General features: G+C 42.4%; 1 protein-coding gene across 2 annotated transcripts in view; it reads left to right on the forward strand.

Annotated features, from left to right (window-relative positions):
• The window catches only part of NHERF2 (NHERF family PDZ scaffold protein 2), a 115333-nt gene that overhangs the window by 5553 nt on the left and 87641 nt on the right, over positions 1-22139 (forward strand). For both annotated transcript variants that reach the window (XM_070760969.1, XM_070760970.1), the window contains exon 2: positions 4830-5087. In XM_070760969.1, coding sequence (XP_070617070.1) covers positions 4830-5087 — 258 coding nt within the window. The remainder of the gene's footprint in view (positions 1-4829; positions 5088-22139) is intronic.

A 22139-nucleotide genomic window follows, 5' to 3' on the forward strand; every position in this document is an offset into this window, starting at 1 on the left:
CCTTTCATCGTGCAGTCCAGGATTTTTCACCCCTTCGTGGTGCAGTCCAGGATTTTTCACCCCTTCGTGGTGAAGCCCAGGATTTTTCAACTTTAACATTTGTGGTCTTTAACAAGCATGTTGGCTTGGGAATTCTGGGAATTGCAGTCCATACAGCTTGATATATGCTGAGAAACATGGCGTAACTGAGAGTTCAGAGGTCATGCGGGGTTGTATGTGAGTTAATAGTTTAGAACAGGAGTCTCCAACCTTGACCACTTTAAGACTTGTGGACTTCAACTCCCAGAAATTCCTCACCCAGCTTTGCTGGCTGAGGAATTATAGGCGTTGAAGTCCACAAGTCTTAAAATGGCCAAAGTTGGGGACCCCTGGTTTAGAAGACTGAATGCAGAAGGTCACTATATACCAACACTGGTTTGTTTTTATCTATTACTTTTGTACATACATGCATACGTACCTATACATCAATGTACATTCAGCTGAGATTGGGTCAACATCTTTCAGCTGTAGCTGGGGGACCTTTGCACAGGTTCCCCTGGTGCACCAATTGTGACCCTACGTACGAGCTGTTGTGGGTGCACGTAGGTATGCCTACATCACACCAACTCTCCATGAGCTACATAGGCTCCCAATCAGTCTCCAGATGCAATTCAAGGTGTTATAAAGCTTTACGTGGTGTTATAAAGCTTTACCTATAAAGCTTTACGTGGCTTACGGCCAGACTGTCTTCGGAACCACCTTCTACCACAAAGCTTCCAGCGACCAATAAAGTTGGCCTTCTCTGGGTCATGTCAGCTAAACAGTGTCAGTCGGCAGGGTCGCAGGGCAGGACCTTCTCTGTGGTGGCTCTGGCTCTCTGGAACCAGTTACCTCCTGAGATCTGTACTGCCCCCACCCTACTGGCCTTCCGGAAAGCTGTAAAGACCTGGCTTTGCTGGCTGGCCTGGGGCCATTGATCAAATTATACATCATCTAGATCCAGCCACAAAAGATATGCATAGTTTTATTATGGGTTTTACATTGTTTTTTTAATTGTTTTTTTTAAAAGATATTGTTCTCTTTGTTGTGTGCCGCCCAGAGTCCTTGGGAGCTGGGTGGCATATGAAGAAAAGGAAGGAAGGGAGGGAGGGAGGGAGGGAGGGAGGGAGGAAGGAAGGAAGGAATGAAGGGAGGAAGGAAGGAAGGAAGGATTGAATGGAGGGAGGGAGGGAGGAAGGAAGGAAGGAATGGAGGGAGGGAGGGAGGAAGGAAGGAATGTAGGAAGGAAGGAAGGAAGGTGTTCATGAGTGACCGTGGAATTAGACTGGAAAATTCACTGATATCTCTCTATTAGAAAGGTAAGGAGTGTCTTTATTTTTGTATAATTGCATTGTAAATTCTGGCAACTATAATTTGCACAGACCGATTTCCTCCTTAAAGTGCCAAGTGAACCCTGACAGTTGTTGTTGATCAAACCTTGCTATGGCACAACATGCCAATTGAGCTGTAGGGTCGTTCTTGTACCCAACCTGGGTCTCAAAATTGGCTCACAGATGCATTAGGACTACAAGTTCCAGAATTCCCGCCAGCCTTTGTTCTGGCTCCCTCTTGGAAAGAACAGAAAAAGTGACTTCTTGGGCTTTGAGTCGTGGAATCACGGAGCCACGATTGCCTCCTTTGATACTGCTGAATGAGTATTTCCGCATAGCCCTGATCAGCCAGCTTTCAGCTGAAATGTTTTGCGTGTTTCCGCCTGGGCATGTGTGCTTGTGTCTGTATTTACAGCTGGTATTTTGGATTCCAAACCGCAAGACTCTTTCCTTGCCTCCAGGGCAATTCCAGGCATGCTTATTAAGAAGTGAAGGGCAACCGACTGTGGTTGGAGGATCTGTCCCTGAATCGTTTCTTCCGATCCTGATTTCAAAACGTGCAGAGTCTAATCCAGAATCCCTTGTGGATCTGAGTCAGCGCAGTGCCCACTGGTGATAAGAATTGGGGTGCTTCCCAAGTGGTGGCCCCATTTCTGTATCTTCTGCAGGGAAGCCGTGAGGATGGTCTCCAAGGAGCCTTTTCAGGTTCTTCCCAGCCAGCTTGCTCCACTTTGGAATTTCCCTGTCAAAGTTGAGAAGTCGAGTGGGATCTTTTTTTCCAAACGTCAGCAGGAGGAAAGATTTAGGGCTGCCACACAAAAAGCCCCTTTGTGCCATGTGGAGAGGGAGTGAAAGGCAGGGCATCTATACAACCACCTTGATGTTAAAGGGGTTAAAAAAAAGTCTATACAGTGATACCTTGTCTTACAAACTTAATTGGTTCCGGGATGAGGTTCTTAAGGTGAAAAGTTTGTAAGATGAAACAATGTTTCCCATAGGAATCAATGGATAAGCGATTAATGCGTGCAAACCCAAAAATCACCCCTTTTTGTGCTGCTGGGATTCCCCTGAGGCTCCCCTCCATGGGAAACCCCACCTCCGGACCTCTGTATTTCTGTGATGCTGCGATTTCACTGAGGCTCCCCTCCCTGGAAAACCCCACCTCCAGACTTCCCTTGCCAGCGAAGCGCCCATTTTTGTGCTGCTGGGATTCCCCTGTAGCATCACAAAAACACGGAAGTCCCGGAGGTGGGATTTCCCATGGAGGGGAGCCTCAGGGGAATCCCAGCAGCGCAAAAATGGGTGCTTCACCGGCAACGGAAGTCTAGAGGCGGGGCATCTCAGCGACGGTGGGTTTGTAAGGTGAAAATAGTTTGTAAGAAGAGGCAAAAAAATCTTAAACCCTGGGTTTGTATCTTGAAAAGTTTGTATGACGAGGCGTTTGTAAGACGTATCACTGTACCATGTTTTTTCAAAAATATTAATTAAAAAATACTTTGCGGGTTTTTCCCCTATACCACGGTTTTTCCCACCCGATGACGTCATATGTCATCGCCAAACTTTAGTCCGCTTTTAATAAATATATTTTTTAATAAACTTAAATAAATAAATATGGTGAACAATAATCTAAATGGTTGCTAAGGGAATGGAAAATTGTAATTTAGGGGTTTAAAGTGTTAAGGGAAGGCCTGTGATACTGTTCATAGCCAGAAATAGTGTATTTACTTCCGCATCTCTACTTCGCGGAAATTCGACTTTCGCGGGCGGTCTCAGAACACATCCCCCGCAAAAATTGAGGGAACACTGTATTTTATCCCTATATCTTCTCTTCTGTTCTTTCTCTGATATATTTTACTACGAGCATATCCTCTATAACTTTTATTGTGTATTGGACAAAATAAATGAATAAATAAATAAACAAAATGTTGTGTGTGTTTGTGGGGGGAGGCTTTCCAGACTCTCTTTGCAGCTTGTTGTGGGGATGTGTTGCAAAGGGTTGAACCAGTCCTAGGTGTGCTAAAGGCATCTGCAAATGTGGCCGAAAGCAGCAGGTGGTTTTTAGATTATGAGCTTTGAATGGCCGCTTTGCAGGTCGCAGGGGAGCCTGGAGGGGGCTGCTTGGCCCCTGGCGTCTGGAAGCAGGGCAACCCCCTGAGGGTCGGGCCCAGGACTTTGTCTTCAAGGCAGAAGTGGGAGTGTTGGGGGGCTGGTGCAGGCCATTGGTCTGCATCCCCCCCCCAGAGGCTGAGTTGTGAGAAGCAGCTTTAGGATGTTGAGGGTGGGTGGGGGGTGTTTCCCCTGCCCCTCCGTGGGGCCACGGAGCAGAACGGATGGGGCTGCCCTCTTCCTGTAGGGCTGGATGTCTTTTATGGGAAATGAACCGGGGAAGCTTCCTTGCTTCAAGAAGCAAAATGTCTCCAAGGAGGTGGGGAGGTGCCCAGGGAAAGGCCCAGCTGCCTGATGGAGCCCCCTCTTTGTGCCCTGGAGGGTCTTCCTGGCCCCTGTCAGGGGACGACAGCTGAGAACTGCAGATGTAGAGCAACTGGAGAATCCAAGGGTGCAGTTGACTGAACCAAGCTCAAGGGTCTCCCTCCCTCTTGGGCACCCCCGGCTGGACCGACCTCCCCTGAGAAGCCCCCCTGACCCCTTTCCCAGCCAAAGGAACAAGCCCCCACGGTTGCCTCCCCCTCCCGCCTTCTGAATGTAGCTGGGGGCGAGGGGAGAGACTGTATTTCTGCTCTCCCGTAAATGTGGTTCAGGGTGATTTCTTTTTTTCCCTATTGAGCAAACTTCTTTGCTGACTAATAAGATTTGAGTATGGGATGGTTGTGTAATATTGATTGTTTTTTTAATGATGGTGGGATTTTAATTTTGGTTTTAACTGTTAGATTTGTACTATACTGTTGTTGTTATTATTGTTGTTGTGAGCCGCCCCGAGTCCATGGAAAGGGGCAGCATACAAATGTAATAAATTATTATTATTTATTTACTTACTTACTTACTTACTTACTTACTTACTTACTTACTTACTTATTTACTTACTTACTCATTTATTTATTTACTTACTTACTTACTTACTTACTCATTTATTTATTTATTCACTCACTCACTCACTTACTCATTTATTTATTTATTTACTTTCTTATTTACTTACTTACTTACTCATTTATTTACTCACTCACTCACTCACCCATTTATTTATTTCTTTATTTACTTACTCACTTATTTATGTATTTATTTATTTACTTGATTTGATTTGTATGCCGCCCTCTCTGGGGCGGCGTACAAATCTATAATCTAAATTATTATTATTATTATTATTATTATTATTATTATTATTATTATTATTATTACTATTACTATTACTATTACTACTACTACTACTACTACTATTATTATTATTATTATTATTATTATTGGGAGTCTCTCTGACACTTCCCTCTTCTTCTCCCCCCCCATCGCCCACCTGTCCTCCTCCAGGTCGTGCAGCGCATCAAAGCCATTGAGGCTGAGACCCAATTGCTGGTGGTGGACAAAGAGGCCGACGAGCATTTCCGGAGCCTCCGCCTGACCTGCTCTGAGGATCCCGGGCAGCCGGCCATGGGGGCAAACCCCGAAACACCCCCAGGCAGAGGGCCTCAGTCCAGCAATGGAGACTCCTGGAAGGTTCCGGCAGAGCCGAGCGGCAGGAGCCTGAAACGGCACAAGCACAGTTTAGGTTCGGAGAGCGGGAAGAAGGTAGGACCGGCCGGCTGGTCCCGAGATTTGGGGAGGGGGGGAAACGCAGCGGTAAAGGCCTCCTCTGTCACCGCCCCCTCTGTCTTGGGTGATACCAGGTGCATCTGGTGGGGACTGGGCTGGGCCGGGCCCCTCATAAGCCTGATCTAGCCTCGGAGAGGCCCAGGATTCCTTGTCTCTCCACCAGGACAATATTTGGGCTGCCACCCCTTTCTGAGCGTTGGACCTGCAGGTTGCGGTTGGACCATCTCACACTGGAGGAACCTGGCAAAGTCTAAATATCAGTTTTTGTCCCTGGCAGTTTCTCATTTCTCCAAACCTATCAAATTCAGTTTATCTGAGTTGGTCAGTTTTGTGAATGCACCAGGTTTGCTTTGTTGAATTTTAGAAACCTTTTGTTAAAAAAAGGTTTCCATTCCAAATGTGAAATTGGCACAAGTGAGCCAAACATAACAAAAAGTTGCTGGCAGTTTTGCTTAATATTATATGCTTCCCACCCCCCAAAAAAACATTTCAGGACCTTGGTTTTGTAATTAGTAGCGAGTTTTCTGTGATTGCATTTTTTACAACAATATGCAAACTCTTGTCGCTGGGTTTGGAAAACTCAACGGCCTTTTGAATAGGACCTCAACCGATGCAGAGTCAGGTGGTTTTGCCTTCCAGGGTGATTCAGACCGTTTCCCCTCCCTCTTGCCCCGATTCCTCCCCCCCCAATGCAGAGAACGAGGGCTGGAGGACGGTGTGTGTGTATGGCAATGGGGCAGAGGGGGAGTTCCGGGTGGGCAGTTGCCCTGGAGAGCAGGTTGGGGGAGGCCCTGAGCCCAGCCTGGAGGCCAGTTTTGCCTGTGGGTTCTGGGTGGCAGAGGGCAAGGGAACGCCCGTGGCAGCCGAGGGGAGAAGCAGCCACGCAGAGGGAGTCGATATGCGTGCGCACCTTACAAGAGGAGCCTCGCCAGACCCAGAGGGGCCAATCCTGCCACTCGAGTGGCCCTGCCTGTGGCTGCTGTAGCAAATTCTAGGAGGAGGGGGCGGGGATACCAGGTTGTAAATCACTTTTACCAAGGCTGTTGTAACTTTGAACTGTCTTTAAGGCTGTTGTAACTTTGAACTGTCTTTAAGGCTGTTGTAACTTTGAACTGTCTTTAAGGCTGTTGTAACTTTGAACTGTCTTTTGTCGACTAAACAATGTTGGCTGGCAGGCCGCAGGGGAAGAGCCTTCTCTGTGGCGGCCCCTGCCCTCTGGAATCAACTCTCCCCAGAGATTAGAACCGCCCCCACCTTCCTTGCCTTTCGTAAATTGCTAAAGATCCACCTTTGTCGCCAGGCATGGGGGGACTAAGATACCCCCGGGCTTATATAGTTTACGCATGGTATGATTGTGTTGTATGGTTTTAATGTTGGGTTTTTTTTTTTAAAGATGTTTTTAATATTAGATTTGTTATACTGTTATTATTTTGTTGTGAGCTGCTCCGAGTCTACGGAGAGGGGCGGCATAAAAATCTAATTAATAATAATAATAATAATAATAATAATAATAATAATACTAATAATAATACTAATACAGTAATAATAATAATATTATAATAATAATAATAATAATTATTATTATTAAACAATTTGTTGTTAAGTCATTGTACATATTGACTTTAAGTGGTGACAATAGAAACATAGAAACATAGAAGTCTGACGGCAGAAAAAGACCTCATGGTCCATCTAGTCTGCCCTTATACCATTTTCTGTATTTTATCTTAGGATGGATATATGTTTATCCCAGGCATGTTTAAATTCAGTTACTGTGGATTTATCTACCACGTCTGCTGGAAGTTTGTTCCAAGGATCTACTACTCTTTCAGTAAAATAATATTTTCTCATGTTGCTTTTGGTCTTTCCCCCAACTAACTTCAGATTGTGTCCCCTTGTTCTTGTGTTCACTTTCCTATTAAAAACACTTCCCTCCTGGACCTTATTTAACCCTTTAATATATTTAAATGTTTCGATCATGTCCCCCCTTTTACTTCTGTCCTCCAGACTATACAGATTGAGTTCATTAAGTCTTTCCTGATACGTTTTATGCTTAAGACCTTCCACCATTCTTGTAGCCAATATTTATCAATATCAATATTTATTCATTTAATAGCATTAGATTAGATTAGATTTATTGGATTTATATGCCGCCCCTCTCCGCAAATGTTTACAAATGTTTGGAATGCTAATTTTTGTACTCCGATCTTGATTGCTGGAATAATGTGGTCAGTTTCATTTCCAATGGACGAACCCGTTGGATAGTTTCCCGAAGGTTTTTCTTTTCTTTAACGTTGCAAAATGACAAATGAGCAGAGAGGCTCAGCCGTGGCTCCATATTTTATGCAAATGGTCGAAGCAGCTTGCAATCCCTGTGAACAAAATTCATAAACACAAAGTTTATGTTCATTGCTGTAGCACAGGGATTCCCGAACCAGGAACCTTAATTAAAATGGGTCCTGAGAATATCGGTATGTCCCATCGACTCCTCTGCAGATTCGTTTCCGCTCTTGGCTGGCTTTTCCCTTAGAAAAACAAAGTGAAATAGCAGAGAACGGTCACTATCGGGTCAGCTTTAGGATATGTAAATGACATCTGCTGGGAACGCAGCGCTGGATGTCCAGTAGGGTTTTGATTTCTAGTACAAACGAAGGAGGTTACATTCTTTTCTGGAGGATGGGAAGTTGGTGTGTGTGTGTGTTTCAAATCCTGATGTTGTGAACTCCAAACAAACTGGAGAAAGGAATGTCCCAAATCAGCTGCAAGAGTGGAAGAGGAGATATGCAGCTGTGAACTAACAGCTGTTGCAAAATGATGCTCTTGGTACAGTTGTGTGAGCCTCACGTCAACCCCGTTAATGGCTCTGCAGTTGTGTGGTAAAGAGCTCACTTCTGCGCCCCCCCCCCAAGTGTAAAGTGGGGCAGGGTTCATTTCTCATCAATACTCCACGACATGCACTGGCTACCGATCAGTTTCCGGTCACAATTCAAAATGTTTTTTATGACCTATAAAGTCCTACATGGCATCGGACCAGAATACCTCCGGAACCGCCTTCTGCCGCACGAATCCCAGCGACCAATTAGGTCCCAGAGATTTGGCCTTCTCCGGGTCCCGTCGACTAAGCAATGCTGTCTGGCGGGACTCAGGGGAAGAGCCTTCTCTGTGGCGGCCCCGGCCCTCTGAAATCAACTCCCCCCGGAGATTAGGACTGCCCCCACTCTCCTTGCCTTTCGTAAACTTTTGAAAACCCACCTATGTCGCCAGGCATGGGGAAATTAGCACACCCCTTAGCTATTGAGGTTTATGCATGGTTTTTTTGGTTTGTATGATTGTTTTTTATTATAAAGTTTTTTTAAAACTGTTTTTATTTTTTATTTTTTTTATTTTTTTTATTATTTTTCATAAAAAACAAACAAATACATACAAACAATGAACATAAAGTGGGGGTGTGTTTCCCCCGCTTCTTATGAAAGTATACATTCAAATATAGAAAAAGAATACATAATTAAATATATGTTAACTATTATAAAAAAAAAAAGTTAATAAATTTGAGTTAAAATTTTGCAAATCTTAATATGGGTGTTAGGTAGGGTTAGTGTAACATAATTACCAAAGAAAAAATACCTTTAATATAATCCTAATTACTATAGTAAAGTAATATCAAACCTTCAGTCCGAACAATAAAACTAAATTCAACTATTATGCTTCGAAAATCTTGGTATGTTGCTTATACTTATACATACACTACTATATCATAATCATCAAAAAGTCCTTTTAAACTAATATTAATATTATTATATATCTTTAGTTGTTTTTGTTTTTTTTAAATTAGTTTTTACCTAGGTGATAATAATAAAACTGTTTTTAAATATTGGATTTGTACACTGTATATTGTTTGTTATGAGCCGTTCCGAGTCTTGGGAGGGGGGTGGCATACAAATTTAATAAATAATAATAATAATAATAATAATAATAATAATAATAATAATAATAATTATTATTGTAAAAATATGTTTATTGGTTATATACATTAAAAACAGGGTACAGAAAAGTAAAGGGAATATATATATAATGTACATTCTAGCAATTATAGTTTACTTATATAGCATGTGTGATTGGGGAAGGAGAGGGAAAGAAAGGGAAAAGGATTTAGAAAGAAGGGAAAGAAATACAAGAGGAGGACGAATAGAAAAATAGAGCAAGGAAAGAGTAGTAAGAAGAGTGTGGGGGGGGCAGCATTAGAGCTGGGGCTTCTATGTTTTGCGGCCTGTGGTTTAAGCATATAGGTGGTATAGATTTTCCTGAGGTTTTATCCATATGTATTTGACGTACTGTAGTTGCTTGTGCCATCATTTATCAGTGATTTATGAGTTTGTTCATTCAGTTTCTTTGTAGTTCAAAATTTGTGTCGATCGATGTTTACATTTTATCGTTTCAGTTTGGTATTATGATTCATGTCGTTGTTTACTGGTTTTACACGTTGTTTTAGTTGGACATTTTTCTTGATGTATAATTTTTAAGTAATTTCTTTTTTTAAAACCAATGGTACCATTTGTCCCATGCTTTGTAGAAATCTGTCTCAACCTTGTTTTCCAGTTCCATTGTTAGCTTGGACATTTCTGCACATTCCATTGTTTTAATCAAAAGAGATTAAACGGTTGGGTTTTTTTCCTGTTTCCAGTATTGTGCGTATAGAATCCTTGCGGCTGTAATAATGTGAATTATAATACTGTATATCTGTTTTCTTTATTAAAATGTTGTCTTATGATTCCTAATAAAAATAGTTCGGGTTTTGCATGGATGGTCTGGGAGGTGAGTCTTGGGAGAGGGATGGCATACAAATCTAATAAATTATTATTATTATTATTATTATTATTCATTATCATTATAGCACATTGGTTTGTCACACCCTTCTGTGCTTTTTAATAATGGGGAGGAGAGGGCAAATGAACAGACAGTAGGGGGGGAAGACAGGCTGTCACTCCAGAGCTTGGTGGGAACTGACCACTGGCTTCCCAGTTTATCTTTGACAATTTAAGCTTTGACGCACCATCCACCCTGCTGTGGTTGAGAGGCTGGAGTGCGCACAGCCAGGACGCTCATACTGGCAAGGCCTTCGGTAAAAGGTTGGTGCGGCATTTATGGCAGACGGCGGAACCTCCGTTAAGCAGAGGTCATCGTACCCGCTGAGGGTCCTCGCTTTGTGCAGGCTGCCCCACACTTTTCATAAACGTTCCTAGATGTAACTTTCAGGCCCCGGAGCTTCTGATGCCCTGTAGAGTTAAATGCTGCCGCCTAAGCGCTTTTGCTGGTCAGGGAATCTCTGCATTTTAGAAAAGAAAAGGCAATCAAGTGATTTTCTGCATTTATTTATTTTATTTTATTTATTTATTAAATTTGTATGCCGCCCCTCTCCGCAGACTCGGGGCTGCTCACAACAGCAACAGAAAACACTATATAATACAAATTCAATAATTAGAAAGCTAAAAACCCATAATTTAAAAAAAACATGCACACAACATACCATACATAAACAGTATAGGCCTGGGGAAGATATTTCAGTTCCCCCATGCCTGACGGCAGAGGTGGGTTTTAAGGAGTTTGCGGAAGGCAAGGAGGGTGGGGGCAGTTCTAATCTCAGGGGGGAGCTGGTTCCAGAGGGTGGGGGCCGCCACAGAGAAGGCTCTTCCCCTGGGACCCGCCAAACGACATTGTTTAGTCGATGAAATGGACTAGACGGGATTATGAAATTAACCGAAGCAGATGGTGCGTTTCTGGGCTGCAAAAATATAGACGAGCAGGGGATGCCAAACGGTAGAGAAGACATAAACTCTCTGCTACCAGCTGAGGGTTGGCTGAATTTTTGCTGCCTGCCTCAGATTGCCTGCTAAAACGCAATAGTAGTTGACCCAAGAGGTTGGTTGGGCACTAAAGGATTTGAAATTCAGCTTCATCGCTTGCCCAGGAATGAAGGAACAATGGTCAAAGCCGATGTATGAATGGAGACAGGGCACCGAGTGGATCAGCCTTGCCTGGCTGGGGCTTCTCACCGCCTGGTCCCTTGTGCTCCTCTTCTCGGCCCAGTAGAAACAGCGCTGCATTGTTTGCCCTGCGTCAGCCGAGGAAGGCAGCGGCTGGCATGGCAAAGGGGCACTTGGGCATTGCCCTCGCCTGGGTTTCAGGAGACCGCAAAGAACTTTCATAGAAACATAGAAACATAAAAGATTGACGGCAGACCTCATAGACCATCTAGTCTGCCCTTATACTATTTTATCTTAGGATGGATATATGTTTATCCCAGGCACGTTTAAATTTAGTTCCTGTGGATTTACCAACCACGTCTGCTGGAAGTTTGTTCCAAGCATCTACTACTCCTTCAGTAAAATAATATTTTCTCATGTTGCTTTTGATCGTTCTCCCAACTAACCTCAGATTGTGCCCCCTTGTTCTTGTGTTCACTTTCCTATTAAAAACACTTCCCTCCTGAACCTTATTTAACTCTTTAACATATTTAAATGTTTCGATCATGTCCCCTCTTTCCCTTCTGTCCTCCAGACTATACAGATTGAGCTCATTCAGTCTTTCCTGATAAGTTTTATGCTTAAGACCTTCCACCATTCTTGTAGCCCGTCTTTGGACCCGTAGTTTTTTGTGTATGATATGACTGTATGTATGTTTTTGATATATTGGAGTTCCTTGTCTTTTAGACTTTTTAAAATGTATTATTGTTATTTTAGAGTTTAACTATTAGATTTGTCATTATATATTGTTTTTATCATTGCTGTGAGCCGCCCCGAGTCTACGGAGAGGGGCGGCATACAAATCTAATAAATAATAATAATAATAATAATAATAATAATAATAATAACGACAACAACAACAACAACAACAACAACAATAATAGTATTATTTTGACCACGGTCTGTAGAAGAAGCTATAGTGTCCTGCTTTACACATCACATTTGTCTTAACCCTTGTTTTAAAACTTACATTAGCTTAAGTTCATCCTCCATGGTGGAAGTATAATATAGGGCTATTTTGATGTGAGCTTAATGTCTAATGTGGCCTGTGGTTCTGGCCTCGGATGCTGGGTGAACCAGAACAGGACAGTTGGCTCAACCACTCAACCAACCACGGACTGCAGAGGTCAGGCCGTGGGCTGTGCACGCTGCCCTCCATGCTTCAGAGCATCCTTCTCCGCTCCTTCCCCTGTTTTCTCCGGCCTGGCCTGGGAACTTGGGTCGCCTGCTTGTCTTTGAATTGGGGTGTTGGCAGGAAACCCCTCCTGAGAAGGAAGGGATCCACCCCAGAGCAGAGATTTCCTCTGCAGCGGTATTTTTAGTGAAACACAAAGCAAGTGGAAAAGAACAGGAGGTTGGAAGGAGATTAAATCAGGATGGGCTGGGCCAGGCCTCTTTGTATTCTCAGGGAATGCAAGGTTTTCTGGACCAAAGACGCAGCATCCTCCCAACAGGGCAGGCAGGCAGGCAGGCAGGCAGGCAGGCAGAGGCCTTGCCAGGCGAAGGCATTTTGCTCCAGACTCCAAAGCTGGAGGTGCTGAGCCTTTGCAGGCAAATCCCTCACTTTTCAATTATGATACTGGACCTCATGTGTTCTGTGAGATGTAGAGATGATACCAAACAGTGGCAAAAAGTTATTGGCAGGATGAAACAATATTTTTCTAGCGTAAATCCAGGCATTCTATTAAAGAAGGGCTTGTTGGGGAGTGCATGGTTTTGAGCATGATCTACCGCCCTGGCAACTTCCAGAGGTGTGGACCTCAAATCCCATAATTCTCAGCAATGTTCAGGAGAAGTATGGGAGGCAAAGTCCACCCATTGGGAGGTTGCCTGGGTCAGATAGCACTGAAATAGAGGCAACCGATTTAGCCATTTACTTTATTTTTTGCTTTTATATATTGTAGGCCGCCTGGGGTCCTCGGAAAGGGGCACCATATAAATCCAACAAACAAACAAATAGCAGGACAGGAAAGGTGAAGTGTGACCTGTGCTCAACCATGATTTATTAAAGAAATCATAATTGAGTTTGCAGAATTCAATATGCTGTAATGTCATGACAATGTCTACATAATTTACTATATCATAGCTTAATATAGAAGTAGATGTTGTGTGTCTGAAAAGACATTTCAGCCTCTTTGTCCCCAGAATTGCTAACAGCATCCTTTAGATTGCCAAATCTGGAACAATTGAAAATTGTGTTTAATTTCTAACCGAATAGTCTCACCTTGCCCATAATTGAAAAGTACCACAGGAACATCAATGCTCAAGTGGAGAGGCTGGTAGGAAGTTCCAAAGGATTGTAATAGCTCCTCATATGGAGTTGGGGTGGGGTTCAACAGCCATGCCACTACTTCAGCTTCAACCACAACAACACAAGAGCACACAACAGATTTAAACTTAATATTAACCGCTCCAAACTTGACTGTAAAAAATATGACTTCAGTAACCAAGTTGTCGAAGTGTGGAACTCATTACCGGACTCCATAGTGTCATCCCCAAACCCCCAACACTTTACCCTTAGATTATCTATGTTTGACCTATCCAGATTCCTAAGAGGTCAGTAAGGGGCGAGTACAAGTGCACTAGAGTGCCTTCCGTCCCCTGTCCTATTGCTCTCCTATATCTCCTATACCTTTCTTCTATTTCTATATCTCTTCTTCTATTCTTTCATTGATATGTTTTATTCCTATATCTTCTCTTCTATTCTTTCTTAGATATATTTTACTATGAGTATCTCTTCTATAACCTTCATCATGTATTTTACTATGTGTGTGTATATATATATACCCACTAAAACTCCCATTGTGTATTGGACAAAATAAACAAACAAACAAACAAACAAACAAACAAACAAACAATGTGCGTTGCAAAAGCATCTGGAAAAGCTTTTGTTTTTCTAATGTAGCTTCTTTTATGCCTGTAGACCAAAGGGGCTCTTTCCCCCTCTGTGGCTGGAGTCCAGCAGATGAGCCCCCGCACCCCTGAATGGTCTACTTTTGACTTCTGTGGAGAGCGTTTGAGCCACTCTCAGCTCTGGATTTCACATTCCTCTGAGATCAGTTAACCAGGAAGGCAGTGCATGGCTCTTCCCGGGCTTGAGTGTTGTACTGTACTTTCAAACAAGCTGGAGATTTGTGCAGAATTATGCAGGAATATTGAAAATCTAAAAGGGTTTGCAAACTTTAAAACACCACCCTATGCTGCATGCTGTCCCTCCTTGGCTTTGGGGACAATCTTCTATTGTATAATATCCCTTTATACTGCTCTATTGACACCACATTTGGATCTTATATCCAGTTCACATTATAAAAGAGATGTTGAGACCCTAGAAAGAGTGCAGAGAAGAGCAACAAAGATGATTAGAAGGCTGGAGGCTAACCCTGGTGACGAACCATTTGGGAGATACAGGGTGCGTTCCAAAAGTAATCCAATTTTTTTTTTTTAAGTAATTTATTGAACAGATTTGCACAAACACATAAAATTCTTCAAAGTACTGTCCTTGGGCCTCTACACATTTTTTCCAGTGACTCTGCCATGACCGGTACGAGCCTTGGAAGGCGTCTTTGGGGACCTCTCACAAGATCTTCGTCACAGCTGATTGGATCTCTTCTATGTATGAAAAATGGGTTCCTTTCAGGGCTGGGAACAAAAAGAAGCCTGATGGGGTGACGTCAGAACTATGGGGGGGGGGCAGCGTTGGCACCTGGTGTTTGGCCAGGAACTCATGGACTCGTAGCGCGTTGTGGCAAGGTGCTTTTTTCGTCCATAGAAGTGATTCAATCAGCCGTGATGAAGACCTTGTGAGAGGTCCCTGAAGACGCCTTCCAGGGCGTGTACCAGTCATGGCAGAGTTGCTGGAAAAAATGTGTAGAGTCCCAAGGACAGTACTTTGAAGAATTTTAAGTGTTTGTGCAAATCTTTGTGCAAATACTTAAAAAAAACCAATTGTATTACTTTTGGAACGCACCTTGTAGGAATGTTTATTCTAACAAAGAGAAGGACTTTGTGACCTATGGTAGCAGTCCTCCAGTACTTGAAGGGCCATCACCAAGAAGAGTGGGTCAGCTTACTCTTCAAAGGACGTTGGGGCAGGACAGCTTGGAATTGGATCCAACTAGAACAGTGATGGCTAACCTTTTCTGGACTGAGTGCCCAAAGTGTGTGTGGGTGTGCAAGCGTGTTTGCCTGAACCCCCAAAATGCAGTGTGCAAGCAGCCCACACACATGCACCCCACTCCCATGCATATGTGTGCATACATGAGCTGGAAGATGTCATCTCAGAAACATATCTTTCAAAAATCCTGGTGAACCGGGGATCTATCTGAAGACTGGAAAAGGGCTGATGTGGTTTCCATCTTCGTTTTAAAAAGTTTAAAAAAACAAACCCAGAAAACTACATCGTAACATTAACATCCGGGAAGATACTAGAAAAAATAATTAAAAAACAGACCTACAAATATCTAGAAACTAATAAAGTAATAACTAGAAGTCCGCACTGTTTTGTTAAAAACAGATCAGGCCAAACCAGTTTTATTACATTCTTTGACAAAAGTCACTAAAGTTTTAGACCAGCAAAATGCTTTGGCATACTTGGTGTAGTATACTTCAGAAGGCATTCGACAAAGCAGACCACATAGTGATCACATACTCCACATAGTATTCTTCACATAGTATACATAGTATATGTCACATTCTGTGGAGTACTTCACATACTCCACATAGTATACTTCAGCAAGGCGTTTGACAAGGCAGACCACAACCTATTTCTTGATAAGCTAGAAAAAAGTGAGATGGATAGCATCACCCTACATGGCATCAGACCAGAATACCTCCGGAACCGCCTTCTACCGCACGAATCCCAGTGGCCGATAAGGTCCCATAGAGTTGGCCTTCTCCGGGTCCCGTCGACTAAACAATGTTGTTTGGCGGGCCCCGGGGGAAGAGCCTTCTCTGTGGTGGCCCTGGCCCTCTGGAATCAACTCCCCCCAGAGATTAGAACTGCCCCCACCCTCCTTATCTTTCGCAAATTACTTAAGACCCACCTGTATCGCCAGGCATGGGGGAACTGAGACACCTCCCCCAGGCTTTGGTATGTGTGTGTTGTATGGTTTTTAAATGATGGGGTTTTTAAGCTGTTTTTTAATATTAGATTTGTTTCCATTGTAACATTGTTATCATTATTGTTGTGAGCCGCCCTGAGTCTTTGGAGAGAGGTGGTATACAAATCTAGTAAATTATTATTATTATTATTATTATTATTATTATTATTATTATTATTATCATCATCATCATCATCATCACCACCACCAGTTGGATTTTTAACTGCCTGACAAACTCTACTCAATAATAATAATACTATGTCTATATGGAGGGAAGTAAGAAGTCGGGTACCACAAGGTTCCATCGAAGGCCCAGTACTGTTCAATATCTTCATAAATGACGTAGATGAGGAAATTGAAAGGGAACTTATCAACTTGAGAGATGATACGAAGCTGGCAGGAATAGCCAACCCCCTAGAACTGGGATGGCAAACCAATGGCACACACGCCCAAAATAGCACACAAAGCCATGTCACCTGGCACGCGTGGCCTTACCTGTTTGTCTTCCAGGTTTCTGGCATGCGTGTGTGTGCAGCGATCAGCTGTCCTTTGCGTGCATGGCAGTGTTGAAAACTAGTGCGCATATGCACGCCAGCCAGCTGATTGTTGGGTGTGCATGCGTGCCAGAACCTGGAAATTTGGCTTTTCTGCAGTGGCCCCAACGAACACACATGGATGCAAGCAACATTTCCGCACAACCTTTTCGGCACTGAGGTTTGCCTTCACTGCCCTAGAATTCCTGTATTTTATCTTAGGATGGATCTATGTTTATCCCAGGCATGTTTAAATTCAGTTCCTGTGGATTTACCAACCGCGTCTGCTGGAAGTTTGTTCCAAGCATCTACTATTCTTTCAGTAAAATAATATTTTCTCACGTTGCTTCTGATCTTTCCCCCAACTAACCTCAAATTGTGCCCCCTTGTTTTTGTGTTCACTTTCCTATTAAAAACACTTCCCTCCTGAACCTTATTTAACCATTTAACATATTTAAATGTTTCGATCATATCTCCCCTTTTCCTTCTGTCCTCCAGACTATACAGATTGAGTTCATTAAGTCTTTCCTGATACGTTTTATGCTTAAGACCTTCCACCATTCTTGTGGCCCGTCTTTGGACCCGTTCAATTTTGTCAATATCTTTTTGTAGGCGACGTCTCCAGAACTGGACACAGTATTCCAAATGTGGTCTCACCGGCGCTCTGTATAGCGGGATCACAATCTCCCTCTTCCTGCTTGTTATACCTCTAGCTATGCAGCCAAGCATTCTACTAACAAAATGAAATTCAACAGAGAAAAGTAAAGTCTTAGGCAAGAAAAAACCAAAAGTACACATACAGATTAGGTGAAACCTGGCTTAGTAGCAGGAACTGTAAGAGGGATCTTGGAGTCTTAGTGGACAACCAGTTAAATATGAGCCAACAGTGGAGGGTGGCAGTCAAAAAAGCCAATGCAATTCTATGTTGCTGGAAGCTTTCACGAAGAGTCTAGATTGCCATCTGTCAGAAATTTGTCAGTGATGGCAGACCCTTTTTTTGCTGTTTGTGTGATATGGCAAACGATTGCGTCCTCTTTGGCAATGCCCCAAATTGAACTTCTCTGCTTCTGCTGGATTAGTGCACAATATTGTGAACATAAGCTTCTGTGTGCAAAGAGGTTCTGTTTGCTGCACGTTTTATTCAGGAGACTGGTGTGCTTAAGTATGCTTGCTTGAAAGCATCCAACACCCCCTTGACGGCGTATGATTAAAAGCATCTCCAGGCCTTTTAATTAGAGGCTCTGAATGGTCACCACACTTCCCTTGGACGTACGAATTGAGAAGAAACATCACAGTCTTTCAAATATAACCGCCAAACAACAATGGGGAAGTACTTCTGTGTTCCTCAACTTCAAGACGGAGGGGACTTCAACTCCCAGCAATGCTGGCTGGGGAATTCTGGGAGTTGAAGTCTTAGCCTTGTTGAAGTTGAGAAACACTGCTCTAAATATTGGATGGTGTTGTGGTTAGCTCTGGTCCTGCTCCTGCCCCAAGGACTGTGGATGTGGGGGAGACATCCACATGCTGCAGGCCTGTTTTGCCCCCCCGGTGGAATCTGATGATGAAGGCTCCTCTGACCAAGAAGACATGAGTGACAGGGAGGAGGAGAGTGTGGCAGACAGCTCAGAAGGAGATCAATTATCTAGCTCCTCCTTGGATTCAGAACAAGAGTTAATGATACAGCCACGCATGCGGAGAGCGATGCATAGGCAACAACAACTGAGATATTATTATCAGAGAAAATGAGGCCACCTGTGGTTGGGTGGGGCTGTGGTCATTAGTGAGGCTGCTATAAATAGCAGCCTGTGAGTTTGGCCATTGTGGAGGATTATCTGATGGTTGTGTTTCGTGACTGCTTTACTGACTTTGACTTTTTGTGTGCTGATTTTCCCCCGCTTTGAAACTAAACCAGAGCAAAGTGTGTTTCACTTTGTGAAACAAGAAGGGCTGTGAATTGCCTCCCAGCTGCAAGATAAGTATCACAGAATTGATAAGGGACTTGTACAAATTACCAGTTTGGTTGGAGACGAGTGCTCTTTGCTATCCCAAAAGAGGGCTTGGTTTAAGTGAATTTTCATTATAAAGAACATTGTTTTGAATTTTCAAACGTGTGTGTGTCTGAAATTTGTACCTGTGAATTTTTGGGAGGATTCTACCAGACAGCCCAACAGAGCAGATGGGATTTTTGATCATGGAGTGATCAAACACACCAGCAGTGGAGATTTATTGGTCCACAATAAACCAACTGGACTTTGGACCATCCCGTTCAGATCTAGCGCCACCCAAATCCTCTGTATATTCATCTCTCAAAGAGGCTCCTGGTTCTCTCTGTATGTTCTAGATCAAGATGCGCAGGTGCCAAGTCATTTTAGCATATTCTGAAGCACAAAACCCTAGAAACATTTATTTCTTCCTCCCTGGAAGAATTGCAATAACAGCAAGAACAATTGCTTGCATTTTATATATTGAAAAGGACTTCCTGCCTTGGCTTCAGCCTGCAGCTATTTTATGCCCAGGTCAGTTTCTTTGCGTGTTTCCTGGGCCTTTTTTTTAATATCAAAAAACTTTGTCTTCCCAAAATAAGTATTTTGTGGGAAGGGGGAGCCGGGCCAAAACTGGGAGAAAAGAAGCCAAGGCAAATAAGGGTGAAAATGGGAGTGAGAAAAAAAAAGAAGGGAAAATGACAAATAGTTTCCAAGATATATTTAAGCCAATCAGCTCTTAACTCAGTCTTATTTTCTTGCAGCTAGTATTGGTGGCATTAAAAACCATGAACTGGGTCTGAAATCACTATTTCAGGCTAGTCAGTCTGTGTTTTGTTTTAAATATTTTTATTATTTTTCAAAAGACAGACAAGAACAAACAACATTCAACATTTAAGGAGCTACCATTGCTCCGCTTGTCATAGAAGTCTAACTAATACAGAAAAAAAACCCCTAACTATAACTAGATCAATACAGAAATATCACACGCGCACCCTATATTCTTGTTAAATTTAACTCTATATTATTTGTATTAATTAAGTTTCTTATCTATAAAATATCAAATACTTATTCAAAAAATAAAATATAGAAAATAACACTTCCAACTTTATCATACTGAAAAGGAAAAACAAAACAAAACTACGTTTATATTGTTTTTAAACTACTGTATTACGTTCTATCTATCAACCTTCAAAATAATAAGTTCAGATAATTATAAATTCTTACTTATTTGATTTTTAATACTATTTTTAAAATTCCACCATTCATATGCTTTATCCCATATTTTATAAAATTCTGTTTCAGCCTGATTATTCAAACGTTTTGTCACCATGTCTAGTTCTGCACATTCCATAATTTTTTTAAATACTTCTACATTTATTATTTAATAATACATATATTGGTTGTGGCAAGAATTACATTTGCACAGAAATGGAAAGTCAATCTGTGTTTTTAGGAGCATCCCGTATCGCAAGAGTATTAGCCAGGTTTGCGCCAGGAAGCAGTAAATGGGCACTTAAGCCAATCATCATTGGAGACCCCAGTGGGAATGGGCTATGCAATAGGAGACTTGTTTTGGGGACCAGTCTTTCTCTCCAGCTCTTGTTTTGGGGTGACTAGATCAGTAGAGCAAAATTGTCACTTGGTTTAGGTATTCTTATGTTGTGATGGCTTGAGTGGAATTAGTTAACTCTCTGCATGTCTGGTCAACTTTTGGTTGAGTTTAATCCTTTTTGGTGATCCCATCTTGACTCCACTAAGTACTTTATTTATTTATTTTATTTATTTTGTCCAATACACAATGAGGGTTTTAGTGGGTATATATCTATATACACATAGTAAAATACATGATGAAGGTTATAGAGGAGATACTCATAGTAAAATATATCTAAGAAAGAATAGAAAAGAAGGTATAGTAATAGAACATATCAATGAAAGAATAGAAGAGATATAGGAATAGAAGAAAGGTATAGGAGATATAGGAGAGCAATAGGACAGGGGACAGAAGGCACTCTAGTGCACTTGTACTCACCCCTTACTGACCTCTTAGGAATCTGGATAGGTCAACCGTAGATAATCTAAGGGTAATGTGTTGGGGGTTTGGGGATGACACTATGGAATCCGGTAATGAGTTCCACACTTCGACAACTCGGTTACTGAAGTCATATTTTTTACAGTCAAGTTTGGAGTGGTTAATATTAAGTTTAAATCTGTTGTGTGCTCTTGTGTTGTTGTGGCTGAAGCTGTAGTAGTCGCCGACAGGCAGGACGTTGCAGCATATGATCTTGTGGGCAATACTTAGATCTTGTTTAAGGCGTCTTAGTTCTAAGCTTTCTAGGCCCAGGATTGAAAGTCTAGTCTCATAGGGTATTCTATTTCGAGTGGAGGAGTGAAGGGCTCTTCTGGTGAAGTATCTTTGGACATTTTCAAGGGTGTTAATGTCTGAGATGCGATATGGGTTCCAAACAGATGAGCTGCATTCGAGGATGGGTCTGGCAAAAGTTTTGTAAGCTCTGGTAAGTAGTGTGAGATTGCCAGAGCAGAAGCTATGTAGGATTAGGTTTACAACTCTTGAAGTCTTCTTGGCTATATTGTTGCAGTGGGCTTTGGTAAGAATTTAGCAAGAATTTAGCAAGAATTATCATTTGGTTGTGGTTATAAACTATCATTTCAAGCTTTAGGTAGGGAATTTTATTTTTAGTTACTACTCCATGCTAAATTAGCACAAGAAGAAAACAAGAGTGGAATCCTTGTTCCTGAAATACAAACCCAAACTCTGGCTTAGATATGTAGATGACACCTTCGTAATTTGGCCACATGGGAAAGAAAAACTGGACAGCTTTCTCACACATCTCAACAGCCTACACCCCAAAATACAATTCACCATGGAAATAGAAACCAACAACAAACTTCCCTTCCTGGATGTCCTAATCTACAAAAAACCCGATGGCTCCCTAGGACACACCGTATACCAGAAGAAGACACACACCAACCGCTACTTGAACGCAAAATCCCACCACCACCCCGCACAGATCAATTCCGTAGCCAAGACCCTCATTTCCAGAACCAAACGCCTAGCCGACAAAGACCACCTGGAACCTGAATTACACAGTCTCACTAATGTATTAATTTCCAATGGATTCCAAAGAGAGGCAATCAACAACTTAATCCAAAAAGAGACACCCCCCAAGAACCAAGACACAGAACAGGACAATGGCATCGCCCTCCTCCCTTACATCAAGGGCACCACAGATAAAATCAGTAAAATTCTCCGCAGACACAACATCAAGACAGCCTTTGGTACAGATAAAAAAATAGCCAACATCCTAAGAAACCCGAAAGACAATATCCAACTTGAAAACCAGGGAGTTTATCAAATACCGTGTAAAAACTGCCC

This window comes from Erythrolamprus reginae, chromosome 9, assembly GCF_031021105.1.
Source record: "Erythrolamprus reginae isolate rEryReg1 chromosome 9, rEryReg1.hap1, whole genome shotgun sequence".
NCBI lineage: Eukaryota > Metazoa > Chordata > Lepidosauria > Squamata > Dipsadidae > Erythrolamprus > Erythrolamprus reginae.